This window comes from Centropristis striata, chromosome 1 (genome assembly GCF_030273125.1).
Source record: "Centropristis striata isolate RG_2023a ecotype Rhode Island chromosome 1, C.striata_1.0, whole genome shotgun sequence".
NCBI lineage: Eukaryota > Metazoa > Chordata > Actinopteri > Perciformes > Serranidae > Centropristis > Centropristis striata.
In genome coordinates, this window is record NC_081517.1 from 5,081,127 (window position 1) to 5,093,806 (window position 12,680).

Sequence of the window (12,680 nt, forward strand, 5' to 3'; positions counted from 1 at the left end):
CGAGGGCCGCAATTGACCCGCGGGCCACGAGTTTGAGACCTATGGTCTATATAATGTGTTATTTCCACTTTTTGAATGAGTTACTGACATAAATAAACTTTTCTTTCATATTCTAATTTATTGAGATGCACCTGTATAATGTATAAACTGTCGACTGACACCGTCACGGTTGTTTCCTCAGGTCCACTCAGGTGTAGCCCGGAGGTTTGGCTTTGAGTGCACCCCCGACCCAGACACAGGAGGCTGCCTGGAGTTCCCCCCCAGCTCTCAGCCTCTCCTCCAGTTTGTCTCCGTCCTCTACCGGGACATGGGGGACAACATCGAGGGGGTCCGTGCCCGAGCCTTCCACGACCCGGACAACGACGCGCAGCAGAACCACAGCACCAGCAGCAACAGCGACAGCGGCATCGGCAACTTTTTACCAGAAGAGAAGAGCAACAGAGTGCTCTTAGTGGACCTCGGAGGTCCTCCCAACCACAACCACATCTCCGGGCCGCGCCACTGGGACAGCCCGCCGTCCTCCCAGCAGGCCTGGAGCCCCACCCTAGGAGCCGCAGCCCCCCTCCCCCCTCCCCCCCCCTCCGCCGGCTCTGAGGAATGGCCACTACCGCCACGATCCACACCTGGCCGACCTGCCTCACCCTCTCCCCTTGGCTCACCCCGATGTCCCCGGCAGGCACCCTCGAGGGGTCCACCCCCACCACTACGCACCGGGGAAGAGGGGAGGAGCCGTGGGGGGAGGGGAGAAGAGAGGGGGTGGAGGAGGAGGAGCAGGGGTGGAGCCGCAGCGGTGGCTCCCCGTCCATGTGCTGAGGGACTGGAGGCAGCAGCACCACCACTCTCACCTCCAGGGCCTGAGCAGCGACCAGGAGTCTTACGCCGAATCCACGGACGGATGGTCGTCAGCCAACTGCAGCACCCTGCCCCCACCCATGAGTAAGATCCCGGCCGACCGCTACCGGGCCCCGCTGGCCCCTGGAGACCACCTGCCACCACCTGGAGGGAGCCAGCCTCCTCCTCCCTCACATCCCCAGTCCCACTCCCACCGGCTGGCTGCTCAGAAGGATGAGTGGGCGAAGAAGCTGTTTGGAGACAGAGAGAGAGCCGGAGCAGAGAGGGGCGACAGAGACAAGAAGAGAGGGAACGCAAAGGAGGGAGAGAAAAAGGTATGTTTTGGATCAACATTACATTACATTACATGTCATTTAGCAGACGCTTTTGTCCAAAGCGACTTACAATAAGTGCATTCAACCTGAAGGTACTAGACATAGACCACAGGAATTTATACTACAGGAACATTATAATAATAATCATAATAACTACTAATACCACAAAGTTTAGTTGTCAGGCTGACCTTGTATTTTATTCATTTTTATTTAAAAACGTCAGCTCAATCTATCGTCAATCTCTCAACAATACTGCATTCACTACTGTGTTGTGCTGTGCCAGTGTGGGTTTTTGGAAGAGTTGTGTCAAAAGTGACCATGAGATGAGAAGCCGGGGCAGCAGGTAGCGCCCCCCATCACACGCCCCTGCTGTGGAAATTTACTCTGACTCGACTGTGTCCAAGAGGGCAGTTTATTGAGGCTATAAATCCATCTGTATTCATCCCACTGCTCTCCATCACACTCTCACACTCTCCTCTTCAAGGCCTCGTGTTTAACTCATTCAGGCCATGAATGAAGGTTTTCTCTCACTCACTTGTAAAACCTTTCAGTGGCTTTGAAAGCTGCGATGAACCTTGTTCACCCCAACAAACATCTCTGTGCTATATTGAATAATGCGAGCAACCCACTTGGCTCTCTCCCCAGACTTGGTACGAGTGGATTGATAAGTTATTTATCCCCACTGCTCCAGTATCAGATCATGTATTATGCACCAACCAGGCATCTGCCTTCACCTGAAAACCACCTGTTTCCTACTTTAATGAGGCTCAACAGCAGAGGAGACTGTAGAGTAGTTTAAAGGGGGACATATTATACTCATGTACAGGTTCATACCTACAAGAACATATTTACATGCTTGTACTGTGTAGGGTTGTCACCATACTAAAATTTTTAACTCAATACCGATACGAAAATATTCGATAATCAATACCATTTTCGATACCACAAGGATAAAAACAAAGACCCCAAAATTTAACAGATATTTTTATTAACAAGAAAAATGTAACATGTAAAAATTAACAGAACCACAGGTTAAATATTTATAATAAACAGTTGTGCAAATAGAAACTGCAACTATGATAACAAGCTTCAGATCTGAGGTAGTGCAAAAAATAAATAAATCCAATAAACAATAACAATTAGAACAATATTTTGAGGTTGTATGCTGTGCACAATATTAGGCAAGCATGATAAGTCGACTTTTCTCTGTTTCATTCTGGGACTTCAAGAGAGAAAATATCACTTTTTATCGATACTTTTGAAAATGAGTATTGTATCCGGATACAGCGTTTTAGTATCGATACTTTTTTGAGTATCGATACTTTTGACAACCCTAGTACTGTGTGTGAATTTACCTAAACACTCAGTTTTAGCTCCTGTCTTTTTAAGCCTTCCTCCTGAAAAAGCCTTTTGCTGTGATTGGTCAGTGTTTCTGGGTCCCTGCCTGCATCTCTGCAACTTCTGACGGTTTGTTTAAAGGCACAGCTTCTCTGTGGATGTTGCACAGTGGGGTTTCTCTCCCAATATAGGTCATTTAATATCATAAGAAAGTTATATATCCAGGTGTAGCATGTTTTCCGGTAATTCTTTATTATAGTCTATTTGAAATTGACTATTTTTGTCTACTCCAAACTGTCTGAATTCAGTACCTGACAAATTAAAAATATATGAACAACCCTTATTCAAAAAATTTAAGGAAGTCTTCAATTGAAATAAAACACAATACAATAATTTGCTATCGTTTTTGACATATATTTAATTGAAAACTGTACAAAGTCATTGTATTTCCTGTTGATACTGATACACTTTTTTTGTAAATGTACATTTTGAATTCTGAATTTTATGCATTCTTATTTTATTAACATGTTACACAGCATCCAAACTCTTTCAGAATTGGGGTGGTATATATACAATACTGTGCACAAGTTTTATGCAGGTGTGAAAAAATGCCTAGAAAAATGAATGTTGGTTTGAAGGCAAAGGGTGGTCACACCAAATATATATATATATTTAAAAATCAATTTAGATTTTTCTTCTGTTCACTCACTTTGCATTTTGTTAATTGATAAAAATAAACTATTGACATTTTTATTTTTGAAAGAATTCTTTTATTACAGAATTTTTCTCACCTGCCTGAAACTTTTGCACAGTACCTTTCACTAGATTTTCTTGATATATCTCGATATATGATTTTAATGATATGTAATCACATTGTAATTCCACTGAAAGACAATAAATTAGCATATTGAATCGTCCAGCCCGATTTCACAGTAATTATACAGCACCTCGACCTGCTTTATACCATGGTAACCAGGCTTTTTACAGTGTAGGACTTTTAATAAAGTAATGGTAAAATGTTCGATTAATTAAAGCATTTACATACTTACATATAAACAGATCTAAACCACATGGCTGACAACATTATTAATGTGACATTCCAATACACTGGCTGTGAAGAAATGTCCTTGTTTCATTGAGATGCAGTGCATGATAGACTGGCTGTTTATTGTTTCCAGACAATAGAGAGGAAGCGATACAGACCAAGAGAGAAATATATAACCAGCCTGACTGGATTCCTTCTGCAGTAACTTCTGTGCAGCCCGTCTGAATCGTAAAGCTTCTGTAGTATACATTTACACATTAGAACAAGGATAGACTCTTGCTTCCTTGATAGTGAAGGAGGCTGGTGTTTCCCCGAGTGGAGAGGGTCCCAGGGACCCCCAGGGGACAATCAGAGGAAGTGATTGCAAGGCCAGGGTCAGGGTAGAGGCTGACAGTGACAGGAAGGTGGATGTCAACCCCTCTGAACAATGTCCTCTGACTGGAGACACACAACTTCTGCAGCCGTGGGCGTCCTGGTAAGCCACGATTACCTGAAGTCCAAAAAAAATGTTGATTCTGCTGTGACAGATGTCCTTGCAGTAGTTCTTCTGTTGTATAAGTATTGGAATGGACTTGTTACACTTTATACTGTTGGTATTTTTTATCTTATTTAATTTTTTTATTTTATTTGCATAGCTAGAATTACACTACTGGTCAGAAGTTTTACTTTTCCAGAATTTAATTGAAAATTATGCAGTTTAATGTCTCAGTGTACTCTGAAATTAATGCACATTTGCAACATTTAAAATTATTGATTGAGCATGATAGTGTTTTGAAAGTAAAAAAAAGATTCAAAATCACATTTTATGTTGGACTAAAGGACTAAAAAAGACACAAAATGACCAAAAAAAGACACAAAATGACAAAAAAAGACACCAAAAGACACAAAATGACTAAAAAAGACACAAAATGACCAAAAAAGACACAAAATTACTTACAAAGACATGAAAATAATTCAAAAATGGACAAAATAGCCCAAGACTCCATAGAGTTAAGTTGTTAACCAATTTCTTGTTCCCTGAAAAAGGCCTACCGTACTTGTATAATTCTGAAATGTACATTATTTTTCAGTTTTGGTTAAGCTTACCTTTTTTATTTACCTCTGGCAGTTCACCACTTACCTTTGTACCCTTTCAAGCTGTTCATTTGACTTGAACTGCTTGAATTTCAATAAAAAACTGGAAAAATTGGGGTGTTCTAAAACTTTTGACTGGTAGTGTACATAAAATGACAAAGATAACATATAATGTAAAGTGCAGGGAGAGGCAGAAAACCCAGATGGGCTTATTTAAAGCCTCCACCTATTTCATATTGTTTCGCATGATCTTTAGTTCATGTTCAGTGTTTACCACATGGTGGCACTGTTTCATTATCTAAACCTCCTGGACCCTCCTGCACTCTCATGGCAGTTCATGGGAAACTAATTTAGATTTTCATAAAAAAAAAAAAGCTATACATGCAGCGTGGAAGTCCCTCGGCACCTGAAGTTCATCTGCCCATAAAATGCACATTTCTTGTTGATCTACTTACATAACAGGGAAGTGAAATTTAACCCAATGTGGAATTAAAGCCTTTGAATATACGTAATACAGACACAAACAGACGGTTGAAATCAGACTCTTGAAATGTGATACAATAATTTTTATGATTTCTGAAAGAGATAAGCATTCAGTAGTGTCGACTGTGTCTGTAAGGCTCTGCTACTTTTTAGCCTCTTTCACTGGTGCAGTTTTTGTTTCTTTATAAGGAACAAGTGTTGTGTTTTTATGTTGACAGCTGTGTTGTTGTAAACAGGAAGGATGCCTCTTTTCTGTGACATTGTACGTATGTGTGTGTGTGTGTGTGTGTGTGTGTGTGTGTATTTGTGTGTGTGTGTGTGTGTGTATGGGAGGGAGGCCGGGGGACAAGATCATCTCCACTGATAAAAGCTGTGAGTTTTCCACGAAAAGTGAGTCTTTGAGATGTTTCTCTGTAGAAGCTCTTGTGCGGCCACACCCAAAACAAATCAGAGTCGAATCAACACTTTTTCATTTCCTTTTCAAGTCAAATCAGCTCTAACCTATAAATTCCTATAAATAAAAAGCTTTTTTCCCCTTCTGCCTGGCTGCCATTAAAAAAAAAGTACTTGTTTTCAAGTGGCCAGGTTAAACATAGGTCATATGAGCATTTTTGGGTGAAATCGAGTGTTGAAATCAGTGTTATCTAAAACACAGACACACACAGAAACACACACACACACACACACACACACACAGAAACACACACACACACACACACACACACACAGAGGCTTGCCTCAGTATCCAGGCAACACCACTGGTCATTGCCTGATGAAATGCCGACAAGACCTGCTCCTTATCAGCCAGTCAGATTCAACATGTGTCACAGTTTGGCCTCTGGAGCCTGTCAGTGTGGATTAATTACTCATTAGTCAGCGGGGGTCCTCTGACATACGCTCCCTACTACAGTATGAGGAGATTCTTCACCGAATGCCATTTGTGAGAGGCGAGAAAAGAGGAAAATATTTCTGTTGTTCTCTTAAAGAGGAAAGAAAAACAGTTGTTAAAAGACTAATTGTGGACTTGTGAAGGCAACGCAACACTTAGCTTCCTCTCTTCTTTGGTTTACAGCAGTGCTCAGTGTGCTTACATCATTGTCAGATGGCTTTGGATAGTAAATCTTGATGACCCAATGACTAATTTACTCGTGCTCATTTGTGGCAGAGGTTTATGGCATCATCTAACAGCTGTCCAGTTTTACGTCATTCCAGTTTCCACTGAACTCGTCCTTACACAAGTACTGTGTCATCTTAAGTATTATTTTTATTATTCATTAATGAAGTGTGCTTGAAAGAGCACACTATAAACTATTCACCGGGCTTAATCCTATTTATTCTTCTGTTTCTTCCGTGTTTTTTTTCCGGTCGACTACTCCTCCCGGAGTTTTGGTCGCGCATACATTAAAAAGGTATCAAATCGACAGGCTCGGCCATGACAAGTGTGCTATGACTTTTGTAAGGGTTTCAGCAAATGGTTTTCAAATTATTCGGCAAAAACAGGCCAAAAAATCCCCCCAATGTTACCCTATGAAGAGGTTAGAGTGGATGATATCATCGCTAGAGTGCAGACGGAGAGAAAAAATTGTCAAAAAATAAATTTGGAAACTGCGCTCGAGGCCGCAGATACCACGCTACAGAAATAATTTATACATAGAAACGTAGGAAAATTTGTCTTCTCACTCACATTCGTCTGGTAAAGCTGTCAGAGTTATAGTTTGGGCGTAGGACGCACAGATGATCCACTAACACGCACCAACAGCCTCACAGACTGCCATGGTAAAAAGGAGGGACATTTTTTCGAGGAAAGCAGAGCTACCAGTTTCTTCTGATTGATCTAAAAAGACAATCTCTTCATTTTCCTTCACAAAACACATATGTAGACCCCAAAAAAACCACACACTCACTAACTGATAACTTTACAGTAACTGATCAGTTTTACACACTAACTGATCACACAAACACAAACTGACGGGTTTCACACTACTTTCAGACACACACACCAACACCTGGTTTATAATCCGTGTATCATTCGTTCTTTCCATTTTCAATTGGCAATCAAAAATCAAAAAATGAAAAATTGACTGGTTATTTTGTTATTTGGTTTTTATTATAAAAGAAAAAAAGGAGTAAAATGCTTGTTTTTTCATATTTCAATATTAGGCTCAGATCAAAAATACGAAATGGAAAAACGGGCACAAGGACTGAATTTGATTTTAATATTTAATTGTTTGGGTTTACGTGACCCGGAAGTTTGACTGCGGTCAAATGAGCCGTCTTTCGCTTCTCCGTAGTCGTAGTCGTTTCCATTTTGAAAAAGATCAAATTGTAATCTAATAATGTATGGGTGCGAGTCACGGGCCAGAGTCAAGCACACTCAAAATGTCTTTAGAAATGTTGTAGTTATCAAATGTAGCCGTATTAAATGAACACAGCAGTACAGCACAATCCAAATGAAGAGCACACTGCCTCCTCAGATACAGCTCTGAGAGCTTCCTTGTCACCGTGTCAGTTTGTTTGTGTGGCAGGGTGTGTGGCTGTGGCTGGGTGATGGGTTGACTAAAGTACGATCTGGCTGCAGGCAAAAATCACAGGACCGTACATGCCTGCGCATAACATGTGGAATTTAACATTTCAGTGGAAAAAAACCCTGTGCATGTGAAACAGAGAAATGCTTCAGCCAGAGCTCAAATCTCTTCATGTAAGCCTCCATTTAAACTGCCCACATGTCATGCTGTGTCTTTATTTGACACGTAGACAGTCAATTTTCTACAACACCTGTCCAATCAAACACACACAGGCACCAGTCACAGGTGGTTTACAGTCTGTTTATCAAAACCTGTTTGGACTGGATCACTGTTTGGATGATTTTGGTTTGGAATGTGCACAAATGTGCACAATTAGGAAATTATTATCCCATGAGAGGTAAATAAAGGGACAGATATAAAATATTTCCTGCCACATGCATCACACTGTCCAATAACAAATAGTCTGGTTCATTACATACCGTCGCTATGCACTTTATGTGTTTTTTATGCACACTGTTTATTGCACCTTATTTGTTTCACAGCACCAACATTTTCATACTGCATATTCATATTTATTCTGCACTGGAATTCTACTCCTTAATACATACTCCTTCTTTAGACACTTTATCTTTTATTCTATTTTTTATTGTTTTTATATTTTATTGCTTGAAGTATGCCTAGGTTGTTCTTTTTATTTAATTGTGTTGTTATTATCTCCCATCTATCTATCTATCTATCTATCTATCTATCTATCTATCTATCTATCTATCTATCTATCTATCTATCTATCTATCTATCTATCTATCTAATAATAATAATAATAATAATAATACATTTTATTTGTAATGCACTTTACATTACAGGAAATCTCAAAGTGCTACAGGTTAAAAGCATAACATTCTAATTATAAAAAGGATAAAAAAGGGAAAAAACCCCAGCTAAAAACAGAAAACATACATACATAATCTAAAAACCATCTAGATGGGAGGAACCAAAGGTTTTGCTAAAAAGGAATGTTTTTAGTCCTTTTTTAAAAGTCTCTATGGACTGTGGTGCCCTCAGGGTGTCAGGAAGACACTATCAATCAATCTATCTATCTATCTATCTATCTATCTATCTATCTATCTATCTATCTATCTATCTATCTATCTATCTATCTATCTATCTATCTATCTATCTATCTATCTATCTATCTATCTATCTATCTATCTATCTATCTATCTATCTATCTATCTATGACATCACATCAATGGTGGAATGCTACTGGAGACATGTTAAATAAACTACAATACAGAATAGAGCTGCCTGCACAATACTAAAGTGTGACTACAGGACAAATATTATCTCTATGCACAAGAAACTTAATTGGTTATTGGTCAAAGACAGACTATTGTACTCACTGTTTATTGTTATTAGAAATATATCTGTCCTAAAAGCACCTTTTATTTTGTTTAAAAACCTCGCTTTTAGCGCAGAGAGTCGTATGCTGTGCACAATATTAGGCAAGCTTGATAAAAAAAAACAACAATAACTTAACTTAAGTGTTCCTTCCTTGGCTATGCTTAACACACATAACAATATCGGTACTATCGATACTTTGAAAATGAGTATCGTATCCGGATACAACATTTTAGTATCGATACTTTTTTGAGTATCGATACTTTTGACAACCCTAGTTGGACCCCCGGAAGAATAGCTGTGGCTTTGCTGCAGCTAATGGGGATCTTAATAATAAACTAATAAACTAATAATTCCATCAATGCACAATAGCATCAATAACAAAGACGTTGACTCTCTGCTGCCGTAGTTGTTACTTCACCACCAACAGTGTTAACACAGTGACATTTGTTCAAGGATGTTTGAGATTGATAATTATACCAATATTTCTACTTAGCTCTGCCAAGGAGGGTTTGTTTTGGCTCAGTTTGTGTGTTTGCCTGTTTGTTCCTTGCCTGTTTGTTTATCAGCAGGATTACAGAAAAACTACTGGCCCGATTGTCATGAAACTTGGTGTAAAGATGTAGCGTGTGCAGACGATATGAATCACAGGGCGGATGCACACATTATTTTTCACTTTAACTAATATTGTGATATTGGGCGTTTGTGGTGTATTCATGTGGTGCTGGATTAATTGGAAAAATGAGTTTCCCAACATTAACATCACAAGCTAGGGCACGCCGAGTTACAGTTTGTTTGTGTGTCTGGCACGATTACAGAAAGACTACAGGCTAGTGAAACTTGTTGGGAGGGAATTAGGGGGTGAGCACACAAAATATTTGGTAACACTTTACAATAACCAACTAAGTGAACAAAGCTATTAACCATTTTACAAAGCGCTATACATATTTAATCTTAAAATGTTTTCAACCAATGTCTTAAAGGTAGATGAATCATTTCATAATCATTAACATACTTAATATGGTGTTGAAAATGTTATAATGAGTGTAACTAAAACTATTAATTATCATTTAATTGTTTGTTAAGGGTAAAGTAACTATAAACTTACATTAATAAACCATCTATTTGTCATTATTCGTTAACATTAATAAATGATGTATTTATCATTCTAAATGGCCTATATACGGTTTATAAATAATGATTAAACATTAATAAACTATTTATAAATGATGGTTATTGTAAAGTGTTACCAAATATTTTTGTGGTCTACACTCTCAGATAAACTAGATCAGAAACATGAAGAGGGGGAAACTGTGTAATGGATCAATATAATGTGTTATTTCCACTTTTTAATTGAATAACTGACATAAATAAACTTTCTATGATATTCTAATGTATTGAGATGTACCTGTATATTTGGCATTTCTGTGCTGAAATGTATCTACCAAAATTAATATTGGCTGATATATCGGATGCTCTTATTTGCATTTATTTGTGCATTGTTATGATTGACACCAACATGTGCATTTTGTCTCGTCAGGGTGGACGGTTCCGTGGTCTGACCATGGGCTTCCCTCCGCTCCCCCAGCGCTCCTCAGCCAGACGCTCCTTTGGACGATCCAAACGCCTCAGTCTGGCCCGCTCTCTGGATGATCTGGAGGTAGACACACACACACACACACTCACACACACACACACACACACACACACACAAATATATATATGCAGCACTTACATCTGCCAACAAAGTGCTGAGGGTTATTGCAGTGCTTGATTTCAGTCTGACCATTGTGCTGTTGTCACATTTGAGCCACACGTGCACCATCCTTCTCTAATAATAGCAGCTCATGCGCATCATACATCCTCACATGACACGTCAAGCCCTCTTCTCATATCACCATGGCAACATACACACAGCCATGGACAGTGCCAGTGTATAGGAAGAGCGAATAGACTTTTTAGAATTTACAGGATTTTGGATTAAAACAGCAGTATAGCTTTAATAGCAGGACATTTCTTCTTTTTTCTTTTCTATTTTTAACAATTTATTTATTGTTTTTCAACAGAAACACAAGAACATACATTTTACCACATACATTTTGCCATCATGTCAGTAACAGAGTTAGATAAAATAAAAAAATAAAATAAAAATGCCACCCATCTATTTTCAACAGGTAAATTGAAGCAGGGGATTTTCTTAACACTAGCCAAGTTTATTATTTATCATAATCAGCCATGCATTAAGGTGTAGAAATATTGTATGTTCTGCTCACTGGGGCAGTATGGCTACACTATTCAAATAGTTATAGTTGCACTCTCCTTTTAGCTGCAAGAAATGACCTGGGATCCAGTCATTTGAGAGCCATGAGTTTAGCGATAACAATATGCCTATTTAGTACTACTGTACAACATTTTATAACGAGAAAGTCTGCAGCGGTTGCTGTAGTACTCAGGCAGGAACAATACAATAGACTGCTATCATGGCTACCACTGTAAATACCCTGAAGACAAAGCCTAGGTCTCCACAGGGTTGCATTCATCTTAATATCTTTTAATGGGATAGCTCACATTTATTGAGGTGGGGTTGTATGAGGTTCTCATACTATGTGCATGGGGGCAGCAGTAAAACTTCTTTTAGCCACCTTAAATAATCAATATCAGTTTAAGTGTACACAAGAATGTTTTCACCACTTTACTTTGCAGCCAGACAGATGCTGTCTATGTTTATGCTCTGGTCTATGCTGTTTATGAAGCTGTTATCTACGCTCTTGTCATAGCCACCAGACTTTATTGCCAAAAACAGTAATTTCTCCATGCATGAATACAGAAGTTGCTGGTCTACCACTGTGTTGAATGGTTTGTTTGTTTGTGTTTTTGTGTCACTATGGAGTTTTAAAGGGTTAGTTCAGACAGCAGTTGTTCTGCAAGATAAAATTGGTTGTTTTGTTAATGAGTCTGGTGGCTTTTATGAACACAGAACTGCTTCAGTTCCCTCCCAGTCAACCAACAGTCTGATGCATGGGTCTCAAACTCGTGGCCCGCGGGCCAATTGCGGCCCTCGTGATGATATTTTGTGGCCCCCACCTTGATATGAAAGTTTAATGTGAGTTTTATTTGAATGGCCCTTTACCGTGTTGTGTGTGAAAGGTCCCTTTAATTACTTTTTTTGATAATTTTGTGTCTTTTTTAAATAATTTTGTGTCTTTTTTGGTAATTCTGTGTATTTTTTGGTCATTTTGTGTCTTTTTTGTAATTTGTGTCTTTTTTTTTAGTAAATGAATGTTCTTTCAGTCATTTTGTGTCTTTTTTGGGTCATTTTGTGGCTTTTTAAAAAAAATTTTTTTTTAGTCATTTTGTGTCTTTTTTTTTGTCATTCTGATACTGCCTCCAATGGCCCCCATGTAATTTTGTGTCTTTTTTTGTCATTTTGTGTCTTTTTTTTTTTTACACATTTTGTGTCTTTTTTTTGTAATTTAGCGTTCTTTCAGTCATTTTTTGTCTTTTTTGGTCATTTTGTGTCTTTTTTTTTTTAGTAATTTTGTGTCTTTTTTTGGTCATTTTGTGTCTTTTTTAAGTAATTTAGGGTTTGAGACCCTTGGTCTGATGGAAAGAAAAGTGGTGAAAATATTCTAAATATAGCGTAAACTTAAA

At 38.8% G+C, this 12,680-nt stretch overlaps 1 protein-coding gene across 1 annotated transcript in view; it reads left to right on the plus strand.

Annotated features, from left to right (window-relative positions):
• The window catches only part of rgs12b (regulator of G protein signaling 12b), an 86,249-nt gene that overhangs the window by 7,710 nt on the left and 65,859 nt on the right, over positions 1-12,680 (plus strand). The window contains 3 exon segments of the mRNA XM_059357211.1: positions 182-571; positions 573-1,166; positions 10,570-10,689. Coding sequence (XP_059213194.1) covers positions 182-571; positions 573-1,166; positions 10,570-10,689 — 1,104 coding nt within the window.